Source organism: Pholcus phalangioides, unplaced genomic scaffold (genome assembly GCF_987345545.1).
Source record: "Pholcus phalangioides strain wild (caught in Gottingen) unplaced genomic scaffold, Ppha-v1.0 ptg000008l_1, whole genome shotgun sequence".
Classification (NCBI taxonomy): Eukaryota; Metazoa; Arthropoda; class Arachnida; order Araneae; family Pholcidae; genus Pholcus; species Pholcus phalangioides.
Genome location: NW_028301601.1, coordinates 25280909 through 25305852, shown reverse-complemented (window position 1 = coordinate 25305852; position 24944 = coordinate 25280909). Strand labels below are relative to the sequence as shown.

Sequence of the window (24944 nt, the reverse complement as noted above, 5' to 3'; positions counted from 1 at the left end):
GCGGCCGCGGAGCCCCTGGAGAGTGTACAAGGAGCCCCAAGGGCTCGGCGGAGCACCGGTTGAGAACCGCTGCATTAGATAATGCTGCTCCTCTCTAAACAGATGTATGAGGAGCATTATTTGCCGTTCCTGTTGGAAACTTGAATTTCAGAAGCATCTCATTTGCATTGCTCAGAAGCATCGTATTTAAACTGCTTTCCTCTATGGTAATGGCCTGTCGCTCTGTCTCAATGAAGAGATTTTTTGCATGTGGTCGAAGAAGACCCGGGCCATGCTGGAAGTTTTGCTTGTATGTGTTGTAAAAATTACGTGCAGTTTGTTTCTGTGTAATGCTTGTTATATAGTGTTGTCATCTATATTTCGAACTATGAGTGAACTGTAATGATTGAATACAAGTACTGTTGCTCTCCTTAACGAGAATTTCAACGGGGAGATCGGTGACATTCGTGCTTCGAAGTTGGAAACAGCAAAAAGAAAAGTCAGACGTACTCACACGTAGTTGGGAACAGAAAACTAACTTCAGTCGATCACCACTGTGAACTGTCCAGAAGCGTCGTATGTGCTATTTTTATTATCACGTGTTCAAAAGCATCGCATGCAAAAACTGTCTTCCTAACCAGATCAGGTTCGCCGCTCTGTCGAAGAAGTTTTAGCAGGTGGTCGAAGAAGTCATTGGCCATGTTGGAAGTTGTGCGTGCGCGTATGTGTTGTGAACCTAACGTGAAGTTCGTTTCTTTGTAATACTTATTATAATGCTGCCATCTATATTTCGAAATATGAGTGAACTGTAATGATTGAATATTTGTACCGTTGTAGGGCTTTTTCTCCCTTTGACAAGAATTTTTAATAGGGAGATCGGCTTGAATTCGCTCATCGAAGTTGGGAACTACAGAAAATCAACTTCAGCCAAACAGCACTGTGCTAACTGTCCAGAAGCTTTGCATGCGCTATTTTCATCGGCATGTTTTCAGAAGCATAGCACGTAAACTGTTCGGAAGTGTGGAATGTTCAGTTGTTCACTGTTCGGGAGCATCAAATGTTCATTCTTCAGACGCATCGAATGTCTGTTCTTTGAAAGTATCGAATGTTCATTCTTTAGAAGCATTGGATTCTAATCATGTACAGCTTTCATAACTTGGAAGCAGTTGAAAAGCATCATTGGTAATTTGAGATCAGTTCAGTAACATCGTTGATAATTTGAGAGCCGTTCAGAACAGAAGCATTGTAGATAGCTTTAGAATCGTAGAAAATCGTATGTTACCTAAGTATTATTCAAAAACATAAATTAAGTTCAGAAACATCGTTGGTTTGAGCCTTGTTTCGAAACGTACATCAAATTCAGAAACGTTGTTGGTTTCATCGTAGTTCAGAAACAACGTTGGTTCAAGCATTGCTCAGAAACATTGTGGTTGTATTATGCAGAAACCATTGAACCAATTTTACCGAGAATGATGTAATAATATGTTGCGGATTGAACCGAAAGGGTTTCCACCCCCCCCCCCCCCCCTTCTCTATCAGGGAATGGCCACTGGTGATAATGCGGTTGAATAGGATACACCCTCCAGTCTTAGATTTCGAGTTCGACCTGAAGCTTACAGTCGAAGTCTCAGGTTTATACTGAGAGGTGAGCTTCAGGTCCGTGTCTTTAAACAACTATGTTATGAAAATAGGAACTAATAAGATGTATACAGTACTATTTAGTGTTGAAATCTTGGCAGAGAGAGAAAAAGGGTCGTTATTATTTATTTTTTCCTCTTTTGAAAGAAGAAGAAGAAGAAAAAAACAGATTACAGTCATTAACACAGGAACGTCATTCATCTCTGTCAAAAGTTGGTATTCGAACCACCACCAATCGTTCATTCTCGGCTCGTGATAGTCTTCGCCCCCTCGCCTTCCGTGTTGGACCGCCATCTTATTTTCATCATCATCATCATACATTTGTACTTATCCTTCCGATTCCCTTATTCATTCAGTTTTCTGAGTCTGAGCGGAGGCTAGCGACCTCTCTGGAAATAATCGGTTTATACCCCGATTAAACAATCCTCGTCAAATGTTAAAATTTGCAGCATTACCACACCATTGGATTGTTACACGAATATACCATTGTTTTGTCTAAAAAGCATGTTTTGCGGCGGAGGGGGTGGTGGTGGGGAGATCTAGAATGGTTGTTGATGGATTGGGGCGAGGGGTACGAAGCACCCGGGTGGCTGGTTGGAAGGGGTGGCAGCCTAGGCTTTTGTTTAGATACTTAAATTTTTATAAATTTGAAATAATAGAAGCTCACAAGACACCACACACTGTCACTTTTTTTTTGCACCATCACACTGGGCAAGTGTGCATTTTGGTGCTTTCACCCAGTAATTTTTTTGGAGCAGTCAAACAAAGGCAAAAAAAGAATTCGGGTCCTCACTTGCCCAAAGCCGGGAGCACTAGAACCCCCTTGCACTCCCATAGTTTCTGCCCTGGGAACCTTGAATTGGGTATTTTGGCGTTGAACATTAACTCCACGAGGAAATTTGAGATATTGGAAATTCAAAAGAAAGAAATCGTGATGGCTTATCAATAAGAACTGTAATGTGGAAGAAGTTGTCTGGCATAATTGAAAACGGCCTATACCAAAAAATTGGACAGTTTCTATAAACGCGGGACATATGGTCAAGAATATTTTGTTGGGTAAACCATGAGTACGGCTTTGGATGGATAAAATAAAAATCAGGTTCATCCCAGATTTCCGGCCTTCCACCAGGGTGATCTTTAGTGGTGGCACGTTAGGCTTTGCGGCCGGTAAGCTCAAGCGGACCCTGATGATGGACGTAAACTCAGTGTGAACAACCATTCACATATTTAAAAATGACGTCTGTATCTCCACGTTGTCGAAGACAGGATTTGGTTGGCATGCACACATAAAGACAGGAAAGGACGTCCTTCCTATATGCAAGCGGCAGAGTCCTTATCTGCGCCTAGACAGACGTTGCTTCCTGCCCATCGTGAAAACCACTCTAAAGAGGTGCGCGCCCATAATATGGCTCTCCCTAAATAATTTTTTTTTTCAAAAAATTTTTTTTGCTTCTTCCTCCACAAAGTCCATGCGCATGTTCAAGGTTTTTTTTGCCGTCATTAGCTCTATGATTGAAGTTTTGTAGAGGAAGGAAACGTCATCACACCTTCTTCCATCGAACCCAAAGAGTATAATAGAGAGACATGACAGAATTCTATCGTATGGGTGTTGATCTGAATGTCTATGGCCCAAAGTATCACTTATGAAGCTAGTATCAACTGTTGAACATGATTGATTTAATTTTGGTGATTTTCTCGCAAAGGAAGTGATGATCCATACCTGCCAGTATCGTGGTGAGTAGCATGAAAAACTATTAGTGTGAGCTTAATCCCCTTTCTGGGATGATGCCTAATCATTTAATCTCCGAACGAAAATCTTGAACGGCTTCCTAACACAACTTCCCAAGTACCTTCAACCTGCAACCAATTTGTTCATCACCGTGGGCTCAAAATACCACAACGCTTGTGTCTGATTACGGTACTGGTACTCAAATACTACTACATTCAAGTTACAATTCAAGGATTGTTGGTATAAGTTTGAGCATATACATCAGAGTTGACACGTCTAATTGCTCTTCGACTGATACTGGAGATGAACGATGATCGCGACTTTTCCGGTGCGTGTATCTTTCCTAAGGAATCGGATCTGCGACCCATCGCCGTCAAATCAAACAGTGGTGAAATACCTCGTAATTTAGACTAAGAAATGAGAAGACAAAATTGTGAAGTGAGTGGAGGTGTCGCCATCTATTTTTCGAATAGAAGAGTGAGCATTGGTTATAGCATGTGTAACATACTCTACCCCAATTTCGAGCACCTGTCAGACCAGTCTTGGATCTCATATTATTACTCTTGGAAGGGAAAAGACCCCCCCCCCCCCCCCAGGATCCGAGCGAAGACACATATCTTAAGCTGCGGATGAAGCCAAGGCAGAGATCTTCAGTTGCGAATGCAGCTGAGGCGGGCTTTTTTGGATACGAATGAAGTGGGACAGTCATTGTCAGCTGCTTATGAATGGAAGCGGGAGGCAGGCATTTCAAGCTGCTAATGAAGCCGAATTAGACATCTTCAGTAGTTAATGAAGCGGAGGCAGGGGTTACGAACATAGTGACGCTGGTTTCCGATTCTGCGAGTCGGTGGCGTTACGGATTAGTTGAAAACTAAATTTCGAGTTTTTTAACCAATCCGTTACGGCACCGACTCACACAATCGGAAAAAAGCGTGCACTATGTTCGTACCGTAATGAAGCCGAGGCAGACATCTTCCGCTGTGAGTGAAGCGGAGCTAGGTATCTTCGCCTGCTAATGAATCCGAGGCAGGCATCTTGAGCTGCTAACTACAACTAAACCATACATGCACCTCGTATACATTCTTCTACGGAATTTCTAGCGGATTCGTGCATGCCGAAATGTACGTGTTGTGAACCTAACGTGAAACAAACTTCACGTTAGGTTGTAATGCCGGTTATGTGCAGTGATGACATCTACCATCAGTTTTTCAAACTATAAGTGAAGTTTAATTATTATCAGATAATAGCACCGGTGTAGGCCTGTTGCTCTCAGCGGCGAGACTTTCTAACAGGGTGATCAGCTCGCATTTCACATCTTCAGCTGTGCAAAAATAGCAAAGGCAGGCGTTGAATCAGGGTGATGTGTCGGGAGAGGCGAACCATTATATAGGTTCTTTGAATTGAATCGTCCCATATTTTACGAGACGGACAAATTTTTCTATATTCCTTGGCTCTTGGGAGGCGCGATCACCCCCCCCCCCCCGGATACCCGCCTGTGTCAGAAACGCGAGTACTTAGACACGATGGATTCCAATGTCCTGTGATCTCCAGAATTCACACGTGAATTTCCTCAGAATTTCTTCAAATTTTTTTGTGAAAGATGAAATTTCTTGAATTTATTGCATCTCTAGATCAACTATATATATAACGTATTCGTTTTTTTTTTCTTTTTCTTTCACAGCTGTGAAAAGTGAGGAAGCAGAATCATGACGGCGACCGATTTTTCCGGTGTTTCGTCACTCCAGTTGCCGCCGATGGTGCTCACGTTTCTAACGTGAACCAAAAAATTACATCACAACAATAGTACATAACATATCATATGTACCTTCTCGATCAAATTATGCTATCAAAGGTTCATTCGACTTCTTGGCCAGATCTTCTCATAGCTCATGTCAGCATTCTTATACTTCTTCTACCCGCTGGAGTCTCCGCTTGTTGGGGAAGGTCGGCTCCGAAATATGGAGGTAAGTGAAGAACTCCACCAGGCATTTTATGTTTTTGGAATCGGAGTAGAGACGTATTTACAGGGAGGACTTAGCAGGCTATAGCCCAGGGCAACAAGTTCAGAGGGGCGACAAGTTTGAGGACTGAATGATCAAGAATGTAAAAGTAGTATGATATTTAAACCGATAGCAATTATGAAAATCATTTTGATATGTGCGCTGCCATCTGTTTAGCATTTGTGCATATACTCAATATTAGAAGCCAGCTTTACTGCAGGAAACATAAAATAGTACTCCATCATTAATTTGTAGTTTCTTTTGCTAAAAATGGCATGTGTCATAAAAAAATGGTTTAACTATAAATGTTTCTGAGATGAGAAATATAGCGATTAATTACTTTGAAAAGCACAAAGTTATGTGATAATATTTTGCTCATATATTAACAAGTCCTACTTCTGACACGAGGATAAATTTTACGGTGCGGTGCCGGCATGCTTATGCTTGACGCCCATCTTACTGACCTCGATATGGGACCTCTTGCGGTCCTGGGTATTCTGAGAGAGGCCGCAGGTGATAAATGGATGAAAGAGGAGCAACGATAAGTGGTGAAATGGGGGGGGGGGGAATTTGACTACTTTCAGAATTCAACAGAACGGTCCATAGAACCAGGGCCACCCTAGCCTATGTTAGAATGGCCCGGGAGATTCATATCCATAGGGGACCTGCATAGTGGGATCTAGTTCTATGATTTTCGAATGCATTTAATTATGTAAGTTGTTACTTCCAGCCAAGTATGGGGGATCCTAGAACATCACTTTGTCCAGAGACCCATGATGTTGACAGACGCCCCTTCAGAAAAGAAAGCTCACTGAACTCTTGCCCAAGGTAATGTGTCAGGGGGGGGAGGCGGGTGATCACCAACCTTCTGGATCCGGGCACAGGGTTCTTACAAAATTTCGGTTCGTTATAAATTTAATTTTTGATTTTTAATTAAGTTCAATAAGTAAAAAGAGTCTCGTTCTTGGATGAGGAATGGGGGGACCGGGAAAGAGATATGGTCCAAAGGGGGCCATGGGCTGGAAAAGGTTGAGAAACAACTGTTTTTTTAGATGAAGTTGAAGATTCTGGGTCAAAACTCACATTTTATGTGAAATCATATAACTGAAACATCTTCCCTCCCATATACAGTCGTACTCGGTTATAGTGGCATGGAAGACTCCACGAAATTTTGTCGTAAAATCCGAGTTGGCATTACAACCGAGGTGTTGATGTTTCCAAAAGACATTTTCATATTTTAAACATAAAAATTTTTATCAAATGCAATCAAACACTAAAGTGAAGTTATTTCACTATGACCATAGAAAAACACAATAAATTAGTATTATAATAAAAGCGGGATATCGCTAATTTTTACCAAAAAGAAACGTTCCCGAATGTATGCGAAATCGCCAGTTATTGCATGTTGAGGTAAATGTGGCATATCAGGTATTGTACATGTTAACTGATTATTATGCATACTTACCGATCGTCTGGGTAAGTTTGATAAATTTATTACTTTTACCGGTGAATATGCATAATACCCCAAGCGTCATTGGTGAATTCGATAAATACTGAAAATATTATCACTTCCGGCAATAATGCATGATAACCCAGCGTCGTTAGTAAATTTGATAAATACTTGAGATTTATCACCTTTATCTGCGATTATGCACTATACCGTACCGTAGTGCAGGGGTTCTCAAACTGTGCACCTCCAAACTTTTCAGGGGCGCCGCGCAGTGACGGCCCAGACAAAGGTTTTTTTTGAAGAGATTCTTTGCTCAACTGCTCTGGGGAGCCGCGGAGAAATGTTGATTAGGGAAAGGAGTACTGCGGGTGGAGAAAAAAAATTTGATAACCCCTGTCCTAGTGTAATTGATGAATTAGATAAATATGAAGAAAATTCTTAATGAGTACAGTATGTGTGATGAATATAGTTGGACCCCGATGTAATGAGAAAATAATGCAATATGAATTATCATGTATAGCATATCATATACCTCGTGCTTACCAGCGACGCTTGAACATTATGCATAATCGCCGGTAAAAGTGATAAATTTAACTAAATTCATTAAACTTACCAAAATGCTTGGTGATTGTGCGTAATAACCGGTTATTATGTATAGCTACCGCATTTATCACATTTACCGTGACATGTTGCCTTCTTTTCATTTATATTGCCACATATGCGATGGCTCGGTGTGGCAGCACCTATCACATACCCTTGAGAGCGGCTCTGGTCGATTTAATCAAATATGTACTATATAAATAAGTATTTAGCTAATATGCAAAATTATACTTGATAGTGTATCGAAACTAACGGATTTTCATCTGGAATAATACTGAAACCTCTGTTTTGCGGACACTGGTTGGACAAAAAAAATTCGTCTACAAAAGGGGAGGAATGACCGTTAACCAGGGGTTTCAAATGCATACTTTTATTATACTTGGGGAAATTATTTGGCCGTGAGGGGGGGGGGGGGTGTCTGCCGCATCTGAGGGGTGTCCGTTAAGAGGGGGTTATACTATATTTCAGAAATATCTTCTCAGTAGCGACATATTTCTCAGGATTTTCAAATGTTGACCTGCGTATTTGGTTGGTCAGCACCATTTTGAAAAGAAGATCTCTCCAATATGCGAAGGAAATTTTTTCATAACGAAAACAAGTTATCATGTTTGTTTTCATTGCATTTATAATGGAAATAACATGGGCTCCCCAGGGCCCAACGCCTTGTCAACTTCCACCTCCCCTGTGGGAATCCTGTCGTCAACCGATGACCACTTAAGACAGGTATCAGTCACAATAGAACTTCCCAAAAACAGTGTCCTTGGGACCGAAGATTATGTCCGCAAAGGAAGAGTGTCCGTTAATGAATGGTAAAATACATTGAGGCCCGAAGACGTTGTAGCGATACTATTGTATAGCAACCAATAGTCCAGCAGATGGCGTTAGTCATCCATGATTGTCACTGCGAATGCTGCGAGTGTGTACTTATATATGTATATGTGTACTACGAACAGAGAGAGTCGAGACTTCTGAATGTCCGGATGTGTTTGTACTCGACTGCGATGTAAATAGTAAAGTTTAACCCATAGTAATTTTAATAGTAATAAATTTATATAATAAAGTATCTTAAATCAACATGTACTATATAGTGAATTCTTACACTATAACGTAATTCAAAAACGAGTCCGTTAACAGGAGTTGTGCGCTACCACGGATTGTCCGTTAAGGGAGGTTCCACTGCGCAACGTAGTGAAATGAATCATCAAGCAGTGGTGTATTTACGGGGGGGGGGGGGGACTTATATACATAAATATATCTATATATATAAAATTGATTTTCTGTTGCTGTCTGTTCTCTATACAAATCTACAATTTTAGATCGATCGTTGCCAAAACTTTTGCATATATACATATATCAAACAGGGCCCGAAACAGGGCTACTTTGATTTTGAAAGATAGACTACTTTGAAAGGTTGTCAGAGCAAATACACAAACGCGCGAAAAACTGTCGGGCAACAATGGTTTCTAGAACTCAACAATCACATTCGGAATGTTTATTGTAGTTACCGTGATTCCCTTAGAAATTCGTTTCAGACATGCGTATGCCTTTACAGTGGTATGTCTCTTCTTTAATGCTGCCAGTATTATAATGGTTTGTCACTTATTCAGTCCTTTACAAACCCGGGCGACACTGGGTATTATAGCTAGTGTGTGTATGTATGTATCTGTATATATATATATATAGAGAGAGAGTGGTTGGGGGGGGGGCCGCAACTAGGGAGAAACAAGTAGTTCTGGTCAACACCAGCTACAGTGCTGCTTCAGCTGGTGTTGCTCTGATGCCTCGGGCAACGGACCAGAAGAGACATAAATTTCACCTTTCAACCTCTCCTTCAACATTACAAGGGGACGCCAAAATGCGTGGTTTGTTTGTCCCGGCTGACCGAGCTCAGGGAGCACCAGAAGTGTTTCGAACCTGTGGGTGCTCTCATTGAGCTTTATGTAGATGATTTTGATTTTCGAGTCAATTCTGTGCTCGGACTCATGCCACGGATAACCCTTTGAGGAATCAGTGAGTGGTCAAGAATATTAGTGGAATGGGAGAAGGGCGACAAAATTTGTATGGCTAACGGGCGGTAAAGCCTTAAATCCGCCTATGACTAGGACTATGTTAGTGAGTGGCCCAGAGACGTTGCAAGAATGTAAGAGGCCTATAGATTTTGTGAGCATGGATGACTAAAACGACAAAAAAAAGAATGACCAGAAGAGTGACTTAGAGTGTGTTTAAGCGTGGGAGAGAGAGAGAGAGAGACCAAGAGTAATTTAGAGATCAGGGGACTAGGTCAGTGAGTGACAAAAAAAGTGACAAGAATGTGTGCACGCATGAGTAATTATAATTAATAGACTGAGTGAGTGTCCAGGTCAGTGAGCGGCCTAGAGAACGACGGACCAGGTCAGTAAATGATTAAAATAGACCTAGAGCGTGTGCAGGAATGTAAATGACCAAAAAGAGGACCTTAAAGCGTGTGTAAGAATGTGAATGACCAAAAGAGTGATCTATAGAGCGAGTCACCATTTCCATGAGCAACCAAACTAGTGACTTAAAGACAGTGGCGTATTTCAAGCGGCTGGGGTGAAGCTAGCCCAGGGCGTTCTTCTATAGAAGAATGAGTGGTCAAGAAAATCGGACTATAATGGCAGAAGGGTGACAAAACCATAAATCCATCTCTGAGTCGGAACAATCGATTTAGCATAACCTTAAATCCAATTAAACAGATTGAAATCTTCTTGCTTATAAATTGTGCTTTCCCCCCCCCCCCCCTCATCATTTTTTAGACATGACGAAGGATTATGACCTCTTGATCGGTAAAGAGCTGGTCCTCAACTGCACGCTGAATTCGTACGAGATCCTGTACGACAAGACGGCATTCCAGGTCAATTCTTCTCACTTATCCTTCAGGAAAGGCTCGAAATTCTCTTCCGCTTTCGTCCACGTCCTGGACGGACTCACCGCTCAGCTACGCCTGCCAAACGCCAGTAGAGGTGACTCTGGGTTCTACTATTGTGAACTGGAGATACCTGACCTTTCCAAGGACACCGTAGTCTGTAGCAGCAAAGTCAGCGTCGGGTGTAAGTTATTATTATTTTTTTCAATCTTTGAAGTCTGATCATTTTTATTCGCATATGAGCTGAAAAAATCACCAATGGCAAGAAATGGAGTACTGCCGCAAAAAATTGCAGTAATAGATTGAAATTAGAATTGGCAATTTCTCTCCCATATTTCGGAACCCAATTTCTCGAACAAATATGGTCAGCCTACTATGGAAGTTGTTTAACTTCAGTCAACATTAATAACATTTTCTCGAGAAAAATACTGGAAATTGGGTTTCGAAACCAGGGGCGAGCTTAAAAATTATGCGGTCCGGTGCGAAAACAGCTTTGCGGCCCTTTAAAACGAAGTTTCGTAACTCCCCAGTAAGCACGAACGCGGTGCACGCCAAGCTCACATTTGCACCCAAATAATGAATATCAAACTACTATATTTTTCATGGTCATAAAAAACATTTGAGATAGCCATTCGACAATAAATTTGAACAATAGTGTCCGCTGCCCAGCGAAAACATTTGAAGTGTGCCTCCAGGCACTTAAAGGTTTTGGGGGCACTGTCAGGCTAGAGAACCGATTATCTACAACTAGATAGTTGTGGGTATTAGATCTATCTGCATCCTTCCCTTGGCTTGGCGGAGAAGAGGGGATTCTGTGAAAACTCTTGGCCAGAGGGTTCGATGTCTGAATTTTAAGAGAAGTCCTTGGACAGAATTTTGAGCCATTTGCTTTGTTAAAAACATTTAAGTCAAAATGTAATCAAGGTATTTTAATCCAGTTTTGCGGCTCCTAAAATTTAGCGGCCCGGTGCACCCGCACCTGCCTATGTCCGGCCCTGTTCGAAACACGGGAAAATACTGGAAATTATACCAGTTATCGCCAAAATGATAAATGCAAGCAAAGTTGCCAACTCATGCTAAAATCACAGAAAAATCACCAATCGCGGGAAATTAAGTTACACTTTAAACTGCAGTGAATTGAAAAAAACGTGACAAATATGTGAGATGAATGTTCTTATCTGTAGTAATTATCGTGATGCAATTTTTGAGTTGGAAAGATAAATTTTAATCGTTGATTCGACGAATAAAAAGTCAAGTTCAAAATATGAGAAAAACCGGGACACTTTCGCAAAAAAGTCGGGACAGCCATGAAAAACATTAAAAAAACCGAGACTATGCTAGGAAATACGGGCTGTTGGATCACCTTATTTTTACAGAGCTAGCTGGGCTCGTAATTGTCGAAGTGAGAAAGCTTCATAGGCGGAGATAGACTTGGAAGTTCGGGGGGAGGGCACGATGATGATGATGTCAATTCATATATCCCCCCCCCCCCATGCCCCGTATCTCCGCCCATGGAAAGCTTCAAGAAGACGAGCATTTCGGGATTACAGCTGTAATGGTTAAGCTGTGCCGACGGTTGGCAACTTCTTTTTTTTTTGTGGCAATCGGAGATTTCTCACGTTAAAGCCGGGTTTTCCTAGGAACAGATTGCCTGTTCCGCGCGCAACGTGAATCGCCCAGCGCGACACGCCGTCTACTCACCGATAAGAAAAGCAGCATATGACTGTTTTCCTACAGAGCGCAATACGCCTCAGGACAGCGCTTTACGTCGGGCGTGATTGGCCGACTGCTTCTGGAGGAGTCAAATGCGTCGTGCGCCTCGCGTTTCACCGATCTTTACATTTTTGTTGTGTTTTCTTTCCCTTCTCTTCAAACCGGAGCATGCTTATATTACTAATATAAGCTCGATGGCATGAACGGAGATACGGGGGGAGGGGGGGGAGACAATGCCCCTCCCCCCCGCGTCAAAGGTGGAGTCGACTGTATATATGTATATACGAATTGACATCTTGCCCCCTCCCAGCAATAATGACCGTGCCACCCCCCCCCCAGACTTCCAAGTCTATCTCCGCCACGCTAGGAAAACACAAATGCGTAGCGTGATTATGTAACACGTTTCTGCCGGCGCGAAATGATCTAATTCGGTTCACGCGTCGTAAAAAACCTATTCCTAGGAAAACTCGGGGAATTCAAGTTTTTAAATACTCTTTAGTATTTAAAAACTTGAATTCCCCTATTTTTTTCCTTCCTCTGGCTGTCTCGACTTTTTTATGCTATATGGTCAGCATATTCTGATAATCTTCAAAAAGGTTACCTGATGTAGAAGAGGTTTCTATTATAATTTAAGGCTCAGGCTGCATCGAGCTTATATTACTATATATAAGCTCGATGTCAGGCTGTCCATGTATCAGTTTTTGAAGTCAAAGGCGTTTCAACCAACTTATTGTTTAAGGCGGGACTTCCCTTAAAATTAGTTGTAGAGCTGCATTCATAATCCATAGGTTATGGCGAGTAAAGTTTTCTACAGCAGAACCATCTTAACGTATGGGGCCTACCTGGGGGGGGGGGGGTTGCTTGGTTGTCGAGAGGCCTCTAAGATGATGAGATCTGGTACTATTATTTTCCAGAGAGAAATAAGGTAAATCAATAACATTTTTAGCCAGGTATAGTTGGCTCCAGACATGGCTCCCACATCCTAAATGAAAGGCCCCTAAGCTAAGGGGCAGGCAACATATGGAGCCCTACCAGTCATTTTCTTGTGGATATCATGGCTCCAGAACATCCTGCCGGAGCTTTAGGCTCTTTCTTTCTTTCGAACTGAGTGCAACTCAGGTCTATCGCAATGGTCAATTTACAACCCAGTGAGTTGTGCTACAAGTAAGTCTGAGTGTATATCTACTGTTGCATCTGATTTTTCAGGGTTGCCATCTATATTTCAGAAATGAAGTGTAATGATTGAATATTTGTATCATTTCTAAGACTGTTGCTGTTTTGTGGCGAGACTTTGCAACGAAGAGGTCTGCTCGCATTCCTGCCTTGAAGTTGGGGACCACAGAAAACCAATTTCAGCCGACCACCACTGTATCGCCGGTGTGGATTGCGGGGTGGTAACTAGAGGGGGCATAGGGGTGCTACTGCCCCGGACCACAAAGTTTAGGAGGCAGCAGTTTTTGTTGGGAACAAAAGAACACCATAACAAAATTATCAAATTTATAAGTAGTGGGAGGTCGCAAAGTAATATTTGCCCCGGGTGACAAAAATCCTAGTTACGGCCCTGATGGATCGAACCCTGTACCTCGCGATGCAAGTCTGTCACTATGACCACTCGACCACCACAGTGACAGAGCCTTATACCGAGATCTATGGCAGGCACCCAGGCAAGACTTTTTGCAGTCTCCTTGGAAAAAAAATTATGATAATCGTCACGGGCTGGGGCCATGGCAGCCCAATGATGATCTTTAGCGGCTATGTCATACAAAGCTGTGTCGATGCATGGGCATGGCCTGAGAGCTCAAATGTATAGGACGGGGGCTCATAATTTTGTACTATGCTTTTCGAAAGTAAGTAGATTTGTGTTCTGTTAAAACAAAATGTGCCTACAGTTAACTTAGGAAGATATATGACACCGATTAACCAACCTGTATTTTTCTTTACAGCTCCGCCTGGTGCAGTGACCAATTTCAGATGTGTAAGCAGGTATTACGAGAGTCTCACTTGTTCTTGGGATGTTCCCAGCAATGAGATACAGTCCAAGTATACTCTTTATAAGCATTTCTTCCTTTCTCGTTTGTGAGTATTATTTTGATCATTGTATCACTCACACATAGCGCAATACATTTTTTATATTCTGTACTATAACTACTAAACCACACATGTACCTCATCCATGTTCCTCTGCAGAATCTCTAATGAATTGGTACATGCGGGAATGTGCATGTACGTATAGTGAAACCTGACGTGAAGTTTGTTTCCGTGTAATGCTTGTTATGTGTAGTGCTGCCATCTGCCACCAGTTTTTCTAACTATGAGTGAAGTGTAAAGATTGAATAATTAATCGTTGTAGGCCTATTGCTCTCTGTGGCGAGACTTTTTAATGGGGAGATTGGCTCGCATTTGCGCCTCGAAGTTGGGAACCACTAAATTCTGTACTGCCCCAAAGCAGAATATGACGAAATCTGTGATGCGTGTCACAGAACAACCAGTGCTGCTTCAAAAAAAACCAGAAAGAATTTTAAGAAAAATGTAAAAACTACACTATTATGAGGATTTTTAGTGAACATTTCCTGTCAGCCGAGGGCTCATTGCAGAAAATACAAAACATTCTGCTTTGGGGCTGTAATGTATGTGCTAACTTAGATACTCTTCGTTAGACATCTGCATGAGATCAGAGATCTATGATGGCTACTATGAAATTAGTAAAGGTGGTAAAATTAGTGGAAGAAGATGGCTAAAATTCCGTTAAGTGGGGGGGGGGGTGAGCCAAATTTAGCAATTTCAAATTTTGCTTAGGTTTTTGAACTAGAATTTTTGCTTGCCAAATATCTTCCAACATTGCATACATCAAGATGGCTGACAAAAAATAAATTTTCAACTATTTTTTGACAAGCTAGAATATCACGAGCAGGTTCTACTACACCAAACATCTACTCTCAACTCTAGCCATATCGCTATATTGCAATTTACTGCCATTAATGAGATGGGTTGGAAATAAAGGTGCTATCTATAGGTGGTTGCCTCAAGTTCAGGAAGGGGGGAATTCTGGAACCAATGAAAAAGTATTTGCCACGAGATTCTTATCAACCCACTACATTTGGATTTTGGGTTCCTATTCTGGCAACCTAATTTCCTATTATGATTGCTATTCAAAACTGGACCTGGAAATTTTGCCTTCTGATTATATAAGTGACCAAGTAAGTGAATGAATGTGTGTGACCAAAAAGGTGGGTGAGTGACCATATGACTGGTCAAGTGAATGACCATATGACTGGTCAAGTGAATGACCATATGACTGGTCAAGTGAATGACCATTGGTGTCACCATACGACTTGGTCACTCATACAGTCATGCACTTGGTCATGAAATTGATCACTCATATGGTCTTTTTGTCACTCATCCACTCGCACAGTCAGGGCAGGCAAAATTTCCGTAAACCCAACTGCTTGTGCCACATTTTGGGCAAGAAACGATTGCAGGTATCATGCCAACTTAGTCAAAAACTGGAGTGTTTTTTCTTTGTCTAACTGAAGAATGCTCATCCATAAAAAAAATTGAAAAATTCACGAGCAAAGGATGCATAATGACCAGCACAATAACAAGACCTAATATGCTGGTGGCGATAAAAAATGAAAATTTCGCTAAAATTGATCAGGATAGCACTTTTGCTTGAAAACCATTATTATCACCAGGGAAAAGTTTTGAAAGAGCCAAAGCGCTGAGGTAATCAGTTGGCGACAAAAAGTAATCACCAAATTCACAAATTAAAAAATGGTGGGAAAAATAAATGTGTCCATGTGACCTGTATTTTGCTGGACCTTTTCATATTTTTGACCGTTTTCCCTCAATAAAACTCCAATTTATTACCTTAACTGAAACTGTCAATGAAGCTGACTTTCACATATAGGTGAAATAAATATTCAAAAATATTCAGCTTACATTTTCGCCATTCAACTTTTATTTATTTATTATTTGTTATGGCCTACATTTTGTTTCACTGCAAGTTTACTGTAGAACTTAGCCTTTTATTTCCCGTCAATTTTCTTGATGGCATTTCTTAACAATAATTGCTGATTTCATCAACATTTGGCGATGTTTACAGGAAACAATTTCCTGTATTTTTATCTATCCAATATGGTCACCCTAGTGAAGCACATGGTGCCGTTGAACAATAAAAGCATTTTACTCTGAAATGTCATTTCATGTAAAAGTGTGATAAAAATGTTCAGGCCTAATTAGTATCGGTTAAATTACACTCAAATGTGAGAGACTTCCTTGTCCCAAATGTAAGTTCTTCACACAAGCTTGATAAATACATGGGGTGCCTTGTTTCACCAAATCCATCATGAAACTGATTTATTTTCCTTTAAGCATGGTCAGTGTCAACGCTGAGACTTATTTCGTGCAAAGCAATCACTCTTTTTGTGGCAATCAATTCAGGATAGCAGACAAAGAATACACATACAAAACACATACAATTACGCAAAAAATACAATTTATTACATGAATCAACCTAATATGTGATATTCAATCAAAATATGCAGGAAATGTAGAAATCACTATGAAAAAATTAAGATTATAGAAATAGATTAACAGTTGCCAAAACTGCTGAATTCGGCAGTCAAGGTTACCAATTTTGCTTAATAAAGTTGTCATGGTGGCACTGATCATATGAATAATTAATTGCAAAACTAATGTCAAATTGTAAAACCATTGAATCACATGATGAGATTCCTATGAACATCAACTTGCTAGCCATTGTTATTTTTCTCTGTCTTTTAAATTTTTCTCAGATTCAATTTTGGTGATATCGGGTAATAATTCTTGTTTCCGGTACTCTTTTTCAGTTTAAACAAACCAGAGTTACGACAATGCCCATCTGAAACATTGAATAACACGAGCTGTCAGTGGCGAGCAGATACAGACCCACCTCTTGATATCAGCGAAGAAACTCTGACTTTCGAAATCCATGGGAATAATTCTTTGGGTTCATCGAAACAACGCTTCACACTTCGTCATTACGAAATCTGTAAGTTCAAACACTCTCTTATGAAATCGCTTCAATTTCAATAATTTTAATTTTTCAATCTTGAATCACGTTCTTTGGTCACAAAGCTGATATGCATTGCCTTTATACATCTGATGAAGTTTTATAAGTGTATACCGAACATATATATCTTCAAATGAGCTAGAAAACAGGGTAACCCAGACAGGATGTAAGGCCTGTTGCAAAAATGATAGTAGGGGGAGGTATCTTAATAATCTTGGTGCCCTTCAGCGCCAAATTTATATATTCTATGGAAGAGAAGAATCAAATAAAATAAAATTCGAAAATTCAGAAAATGAAAATCATGACAATGCAAGATAAATGAAAGAAATAATTTCAGAATTGATGAAAATTCAGAATAAATGAAAGAAATAATTTCAGAATCAAAGGAAATTTTCAGAATAAAAAAGACAATTTCAGAATTGATGAAGAAAATAATTTCAGAATGGATAAAAAATTCAGAATAAGTGAAAGAAATAATTTCAAAATAAATAATTTAAATATTTCAGAAAGGGATGAAAATTCAGAATTCCGAAAAAGATTAAAATTCTAAAATTTATTTTTAAAAAAACAATTCCAGAATTGATGAGAATTCAGAGTTTCTGAAAATAAATTATTGTTACCATAAGTGTGATACACCTGTCGCACACCCGTAAATGTGGCTCTTTTAGAAAATATAACTAAGATACCATTATCCTGTTTACAGTTGTGCCAAACACACCTCAGTCTCTGTCTGTTATCGGAGTCAATAAGCAGAATGTCACTCTCAAGTGGACAGTCCCTGTGAAAATGGAAAAAATGGCCAGGAAGCCGCCTCTACATTATGAAATCATAGTGGAAGAAACGGGTGTTGATAACCCTAGTAGAATGGTAAGCTTCTTGCTGTTGTCTTTTTTTCGAAAATTTTCAGCTAAATGGAAAAACTTTTGACATATTAACTTGACACCGTGAAACTTTGACACATTTACTAAGACTTTAACAGATTTCAATGACACTGTTAGCTAAAGTTTATAAATCTTTGTTCAGTTTTATTATCAATTTAAGCCAAGTAGCCAATGCTCTGATAATTTTTCATTAGAGCAGTGTTCTTCAACCACTGGTCCGCAACAGACCATTTGGAACTTTCTGCAGGTCTGCTAAAAATTTCACCCAGTCTATTTATATATTTTTCAATATTGTTGGCCTTGTAGGCCTATACAAGAGAATGTGGCTGAATGTGACGTAGATATTGTTTGATATTGCACAACACTAGTGATGGTGGGAGAGTCGACAATAGAGATGGGGAGTTTGTTCCATACACCGTTGTGTGGTGTGAGGAAAGAAGCTGCATTTAAAGCAGTCAGTAGAAGAAAAAATAGATTTTATTTTAAGAATGGTCGAGTCTTTTGGAGATGTAAGATGGTTAATTCTATGTAGTTAGGTCTATGTAGCCTCTACATAATTCCATGTATAAAAAAAACTAAATATTATCTCTAAATTTATTTCTTTTTACCTTTTGCCCGTCCCCAAATTTATTTTCTTATTAATTAATTTTTTTTTGCTGGTATGCAAATTCTGTGGCCTTTGGTCAGAACATGATATCCCCAAAAAATGTATTTTTGATCTAAAAGTAAGTCTTGCTAATTATAACTAATTAGAAGTGAGATAAATGCACAAATACATGCCGTGTGGTTAAACAACATGCCGATGTATGATATTCTCATTTGTATTTGTGTGTATGCTTCATTTTTGATTTTTAAATGACAATGAAAACGCTTATATCTCAAAAATGTGATTTTGGAGTTATGTTCTGACCAAACACCACAGAATTGTTTTCCTGTATTTATCTTTCGCTGGCAAGCAAATCATTTTATCATTTATCTTTTGCCAATGTGCAAATTATTTTCCCATATTTATCTTTTGCCTGTTCAAAAATTGTTTTCCATATTTATTCCGAAAATTATTTTCTCTGTATTAATTTTTTTTCCAGTCCACAAATTATTTCCCATCTTTATTTCAAAAATTCATTTCCCACATTTAATTGCAAAAATTATTTTTATATTCATTGTGAAAATTATTTTCTATATTTATTTATTTTTTTTGCCATTCCACAAATTATTCCTCGTAATTATTTTTTGCCATTCCACAAATTATTCCTCGTAATTATTTTTTGCCATTCCACAAATTATTCCTCGTAATTATTTTTTGCCATTGCACAAATTATTTCTCTAATTTCCGCCATTCTGCATTAAAATTGTTTAACTATTTTCATCAGTCTGCATGCGTAAAAAATTTGAACATCGTATTGGAGGAATCTTCCAGATAAAAAGAAGTCAATTGAGTATATAAACTGTAATGTCTTGTGTAACTACTAAAATTATATCTTCATAAATATGAATTTGCTTTGCGGAATAATCTGTAAAATACAATACATTAATGATAAAAATAGGAATAAATATAGCATTTTAAGTATTCACAACTTACTGTAATGTGTATAAGGAACTTCCTGATTTTTTAGGCTTAAAATTTGGAAAAAAAAGTTGAAAAAATAGTACCTATGATACTATGTAATGAAACACCTCCTATTTTTGGGACCCAATTTTTGGCAAACGGGGGGGGGGGTGGTTCTTCATACACGTTAAAATACAGTATTTGCCAAGCATAAGAATGCTTCACTGAATTCGGGATCTATTTGTTCATAGACAAATACAAAGAATTCTCTGGTATTATTAGTGTAAAGGCACATAACCATTTCTGTCTTGAAGTCGTATATGCCATATCTCCTCGTTTCCCCTTGGTGTAGGAATTATTTAGTCAATTTAAAACGAACATTGAAATGTGCTTGAAGTGCTGCAAATGAGAAAGATTTTATATGCAAAATTGTGCTACTCTCATTCTTAAGACTGTTCTATAAAGATGGAATAGAGAATTATCTATTGCACATGCTGTATCCAAATTGGGTATTTTTCTGTTTAAAAAATAGACATGCAGTATTGTTTTGTTTTGGTAAATTTCCTCAGCACAAGCTGTCACTGGTTTACCTTGTCTTCTTTCCTGGGGATAATTTTTATAACTGAATCATTATTGTTTTTTTTTTTTTTTTTTTTTTTTTTTTTTGAAATAGAAATAAGACAAAATTATGCAGAAAATGTATGTCTTCAATGAATAAGTGCCCTAAGTTCATTCTTGTTATTCGAAGACTATACAAGCAACTCAAGCATATTAATCATCACTCAATAGAGTATTATTGTTTTTGAAGCAATAAAGCCCTTGTTTTGTAAAAGTATCAACAAATACATTAACATTGTATGTATTTAATCTTTTGTCAGGTGTATGATGCTGGTGTCGATACATTATCCTACACAGTTATTGGGCTGATACCACACATACGCTACAATTTCTCTCTTCACTGCCGCTCAATATTCGCTTCTGATTTTGGCATGTGGAGTCCTAAAATCTCTGTGCAAAAGATGACCCTACCAGATGGTGAGTTGGAATATTTTAGAATCTGTATATGGAATTAGTATGGCTCCTCCTTTTCATTTTGATATATTTACTGATGACATACAAATCGATATGCGTATTTATATTTTGGAAATGTGGTTTTTCATTTTATGTTACTTCTTTATTTTCTTTAGTGCCCTACAAAGTGCCAGAAATCATACCCGAAGCATATGAACTACGTTATTATGATGAATACAGGACTCTGAAATTGTACTGGAAGGTACGGCAATAGCTTTACCTGCATGGAAATGGTTATTTTTTTGCAAAATTTTTTTATTAAGAATTTTGATTCGCATACTTCAGTGATTTTCAAACAAGTGTTTGTGTGACTCCGTTGTCCTAGTGATTTTTATCCCAGGGTGTATAACACAGACCGAACAATAATTATGTGACTTTTTAGAAAAAAAACTCGTAATTTCCAGCAAATAGCAAAACAGAACCTAGAAAAATGAGAGTGAAATAGGTTTTCTTATTTACACTATTTGTCGTTCCTGAAAGCTATTAATTTTGGCTTCTTTTAAGCTCCATTTTCTGAATTTTTTATCCTTGATTCATTTGGTGACATTGGAAATGCAACACTCGTTATTTGGTGACACTGGCAATTTAGCTCACATTATTGGATGACTGGTGATTTGACACTCAGTATATGGCAAAATGAAATATGTCATTGAGATTTGTCAATAACTACAGACAATTGAAACCTTGGTTGTCTGCTGCTTGCTAGGGTGACTTATTTTTTAAACACAAAGCAATTCCCATTCATGCTTCAAGTTGAAAAAGGAGAGAAAACCATATTCGGTTGATTTCTACTATACAATTGCGGGTATCAATCAGACTTTCACGATAGGAAGGCCATGATTGTTGAGGATAAAATCAAGCTCGGGAACTTGAAGCGGAAAGTCTGAAAATTGATTTGTAATAAAATTGTGACCTTCCCTTTTATTTTGTGACTTTTTCTTGATTTTTGGTGATTTTTCTCTCATTTCATGATTTTTTCATGATGGTAGACATCCTGCATCCAATGATTGCCTCTCATGAAAATAATGATAAATATCAGATTAACTACAAATTTTTCTGAGTAGCCATATATCAATACCTGCTGCTCCTAATGAACTTTGACAAAGTTTGTCAAAACCTCATGGAGCAGCAACACATGCTATGAAAACCACTGATAAAATCTTAAAATCAGTTGCATGTGATATTGGAAATCAAATTTCACATACCATGTATAAAAATGATTAACAAAAAAAATTTAGTGATCATTATTGTTTTTGCTTTGAAAGCATAAAATGTTCTATAATTTTCTCTTTTTTTATGGCTTAATATCTGTATTTTTTTTCCATAGCCTCTGGAAAATAAATATTTTAATGGTGATAATTTCACTTATTTTGTGAAATATGATCAACCGTTTCTTGAGAATGATGTTTCTTCCACAAAATCTCAGAGTATTCCAAGTATTTCAGCAACATTCGAACACCTGCGCATGAACATATCTTATACGTTTCAACTTTCTTCATCGAATGCACAAGGATCTTCCCAGGTTTATCAGACAGTGTTTCTGGACCGAGAGGAAAATCGTGAGTTTACGCTTTTGTTCAATGCTTCAATATCAGAAATTGAATGAATGTTAGTATGTCATTATTTGTTAATAATTAAAGCATTTATTTACTTCCTATAAAAATTTATTCATTCAGTGTACATGACAGGAAAAAAATTTTTTTTAGGACCAAATGTTTTTGTATGAACGAGATTAACAAAATATTTCATTTCTCATTTCTAGTTCCAAAGCCACCTAAAGATATAACTGTAATATCTCATGCCCCCGGTCAGTATGAGCTTTCCTGGAAACCATCGGAACAGTCTAGAAAGTCATTGCCCGTGAATTATACAGTGTTTTGGTGCTCCAGCGTGAAACCCTGGTTATCAAGGTGTGATGATGGACCGATACAGTGGTTGGACACCTACCTGTCGGGCACCAAAGTGGTATTGAACTTGTCTGATGCCACCACAAGTTTTCAGTTTGCAGTTGCAGCAAGGACAGTGAATGCGAGCTCTGGGATGCAGTGGGCTTCTTGTATCATACCATACAAAGCAGGTAAAGAAATATTGTTCTAATTTTCGGGGAATGACTCATCACTGAGAGTAAGTAAAATTTCCCCAATATTATGATTTCAAAGAATTGATATCACTTGAAAGGGACCCAGATGGGATGAATTACCTCTGGAATGAAAACACAAGCCATCTAGCCAACTCTTTCTCTCATTGTGGCTCTAATGGCATAGATTTCTAAGAATAAAAAAGTCTGATTTTGAATTGCTGCAATGATTTTATGAAATACAGTAAACTCTGGACTATCGAGCCTAATGTGGCGAAAGGGTAGACCAGAAAACAAAAAAGTAGGATAGGCCAAAGTTCTACATATGCTGACTTCCTACCCTTCTTATACCATTAAAGCATTATATCAATACCCACTCATATTCATATATTCTGACCTCTAAGTACAAGCCAGTACTTTATAAATGTTTTTTATGTCCTATACTGTACTTTTTAAAAATGTAATTCAGGAAAAGGAAGTTCACATACAGAAATGTTTCACACATTTCAATATAAATTTTATAATGTCTAACTTAATTGCAAGAAACATAAAATCATGTTTACTGTACAGTATGAATACGTATATACTTTTAAAATAAACAAAATACAGTGAAACCTTGCTATCAAGATGATTGAAACAATGATATACCCCTGCAACAGTATCATCTCAGTAACAACATCACAAGTGTATTTAATGGTGGTTGCTAACTACGCTAATTTAGAAAAGATGCCAACAGAAACATAAATTTAGCACATGATGATAATGTTGCCTCTCGCTGTATAACGATAATCCCTCAATATCCTCACCAATATTTTTTCTTGGTCCGCAGAATATCATTATAGTGAAATTTCACTGTATCAATGTAGACTTGTTTTACTAAAATTGTTTAAACTTATTTCACTGTTCATTGATGATGATTGCACAAATTGATTACACTTGGATTGCCTTGGCAAAGTAAATTGTTCCTCATTTTTATCACGGAGAATTACCATCATTGTTACTTAACTAGGTTGGATAGAATAGAGACCGGATAGTCGAGAGTATACTGCCTGTCTATTTTCATAAATTATGTTGCTCATTTGAAAAATTCCCAAACATTTAAGAAGTTTTATTCTTTGCTTTCATTTTTTTTTTTTTTTTCAAAGCTCTGAACAAGATAGAGAATGTGTTCCTGATGCCCGAAGATTCGACAAGCCTGAAAGTCATTTGGAAATTGCGTTGTGATGCTCTGAGAGAAGTTGTGCAGAAATATGAAGTTGTTTATTGTAAAGTGAATGAGAACAAGATATGTGAAGGTAACGAAAATTTCTTAAATCAACTTTTGAGATTAATTTAACTATAGGAAAATTAATTAATTAAACTAAATTTTTAGTAGCGTAAAAATTTAGTATTTCTTAACCATGCCCCCCCCCCCCAAGGGTGGGGCTGACAGGGGTCCAGGACAAATACTATCATTTTTTTATTTTTCATGCTATGAATTCACTATAGAAGAGCCTGCGAAAAGTCTGACTTCGGAGCCTGCCAAGGATTTCAGCCTAGGGGCCCTACCCTGGATGTGGGGCCATGTTCTTGACTATGCATTTTAATACAGCAGTTAATCAACAAAATTATTTTATTTTTCAATTGTATTATGACAATTACATTCTCTATGCTTTAAATTTAATTAGAATTTTTGTAATTTATAAACCATTCTTTAAATCAGGGGTGCACAACCTTTTCAGTCAGATATGTGATGGTGTTACTGCTTGAGGGATAGAAATCTGTACATATATAGTGTGACCATATCACCAGTGCCGTCTTAACGCATGGGTCTACCCAGGCACGGCACTGGAGCCTCAAGAGAAGAGAAGGGTCTCCGAAAAAATAAAAATAGTTGAATCTTTCGAGAATTTGTCAGGTAGGGTGTTAGAAAAATCACTTGACCCAGGGACCCATGATGCTCTTAAGAGGGTCCTGCATACAGCCCCCATTTTACAGAACGTTGTCATGATTATTGCAGTCTTAGTTTTTTTAATAAAAATGTCTGTTTTTTCCCTTATTTTTTTGGGCTTTTATTCTTTTCTATAATCAAGGATTGAGACTATTTTCATAACTTATAATTGATAAATTCATTGGGTAATTAAATTTAAATTAATTAATCATAATTTATCACATTCATATAAATATTCATCTTACAGGATTTTTAAATCAAACTTTTTTTCCCAGTGAATTATATTTTCATCCAATTAAATTTTCAGTAGCTTTTCATATCCCACCGTTGGTGATTTTTCATAGATAAATGACTGTGGTATTACAAAAATGTAAGGTCTTAAATGCAGTGAAATCAT

General features: G+C 38.3%; 1 protein-coding gene across 3 annotated transcripts in view; it reads left to right on the top strand.

Moving 5' to 3' along the window:
• Positions 1–24944, top strand: part of LOC149084081 (cytokine receptor-like) — a 98885-nt gene that overhangs the window by 58060 nt on the left and 15881 nt on the right. Inside the window, exons 1-11 of one of the 3 annotated variants that reach the window (XM_089234433.1) lie at positions 3247–3351; positions 5028–5310; positions 10171–10464; positions 13937–14069; positions 16840–17021; positions 17746–17909; positions 20348–20504; positions 20657–20742; positions 21868–22099; positions 22303–22617; positions 23763–23912. In XM_089234433.1, the coding sequence (XP_089090559.1) occupies positions 5166–5310; positions 10171–10464; positions 13937–14069; positions 16840–17021; positions 17746–17909; positions 20348–20504; positions 20657–20742; positions 21868–22099; positions 22303–22617; positions 23763–23912 (1858 nt within the window). In that variant the 5' untranslated portion in view covers positions 3247–3351; positions 5028–5165. Of the gene's footprint in view, positions 1–3246; positions 3352–5027; positions 5311–10170; positions 10465–13509; positions 13841–13936; positions 14070–16839; positions 17022–17745; positions 17910–20347; positions 20505–20656; positions 20743–21867; positions 22100–22302; positions 22618–23762; positions 23913–24944 lie in introns of those variants that run through there. The other 2 variants (XM_089234432.1, XM_089234434.1) reach the window with 2 other exon arrangements.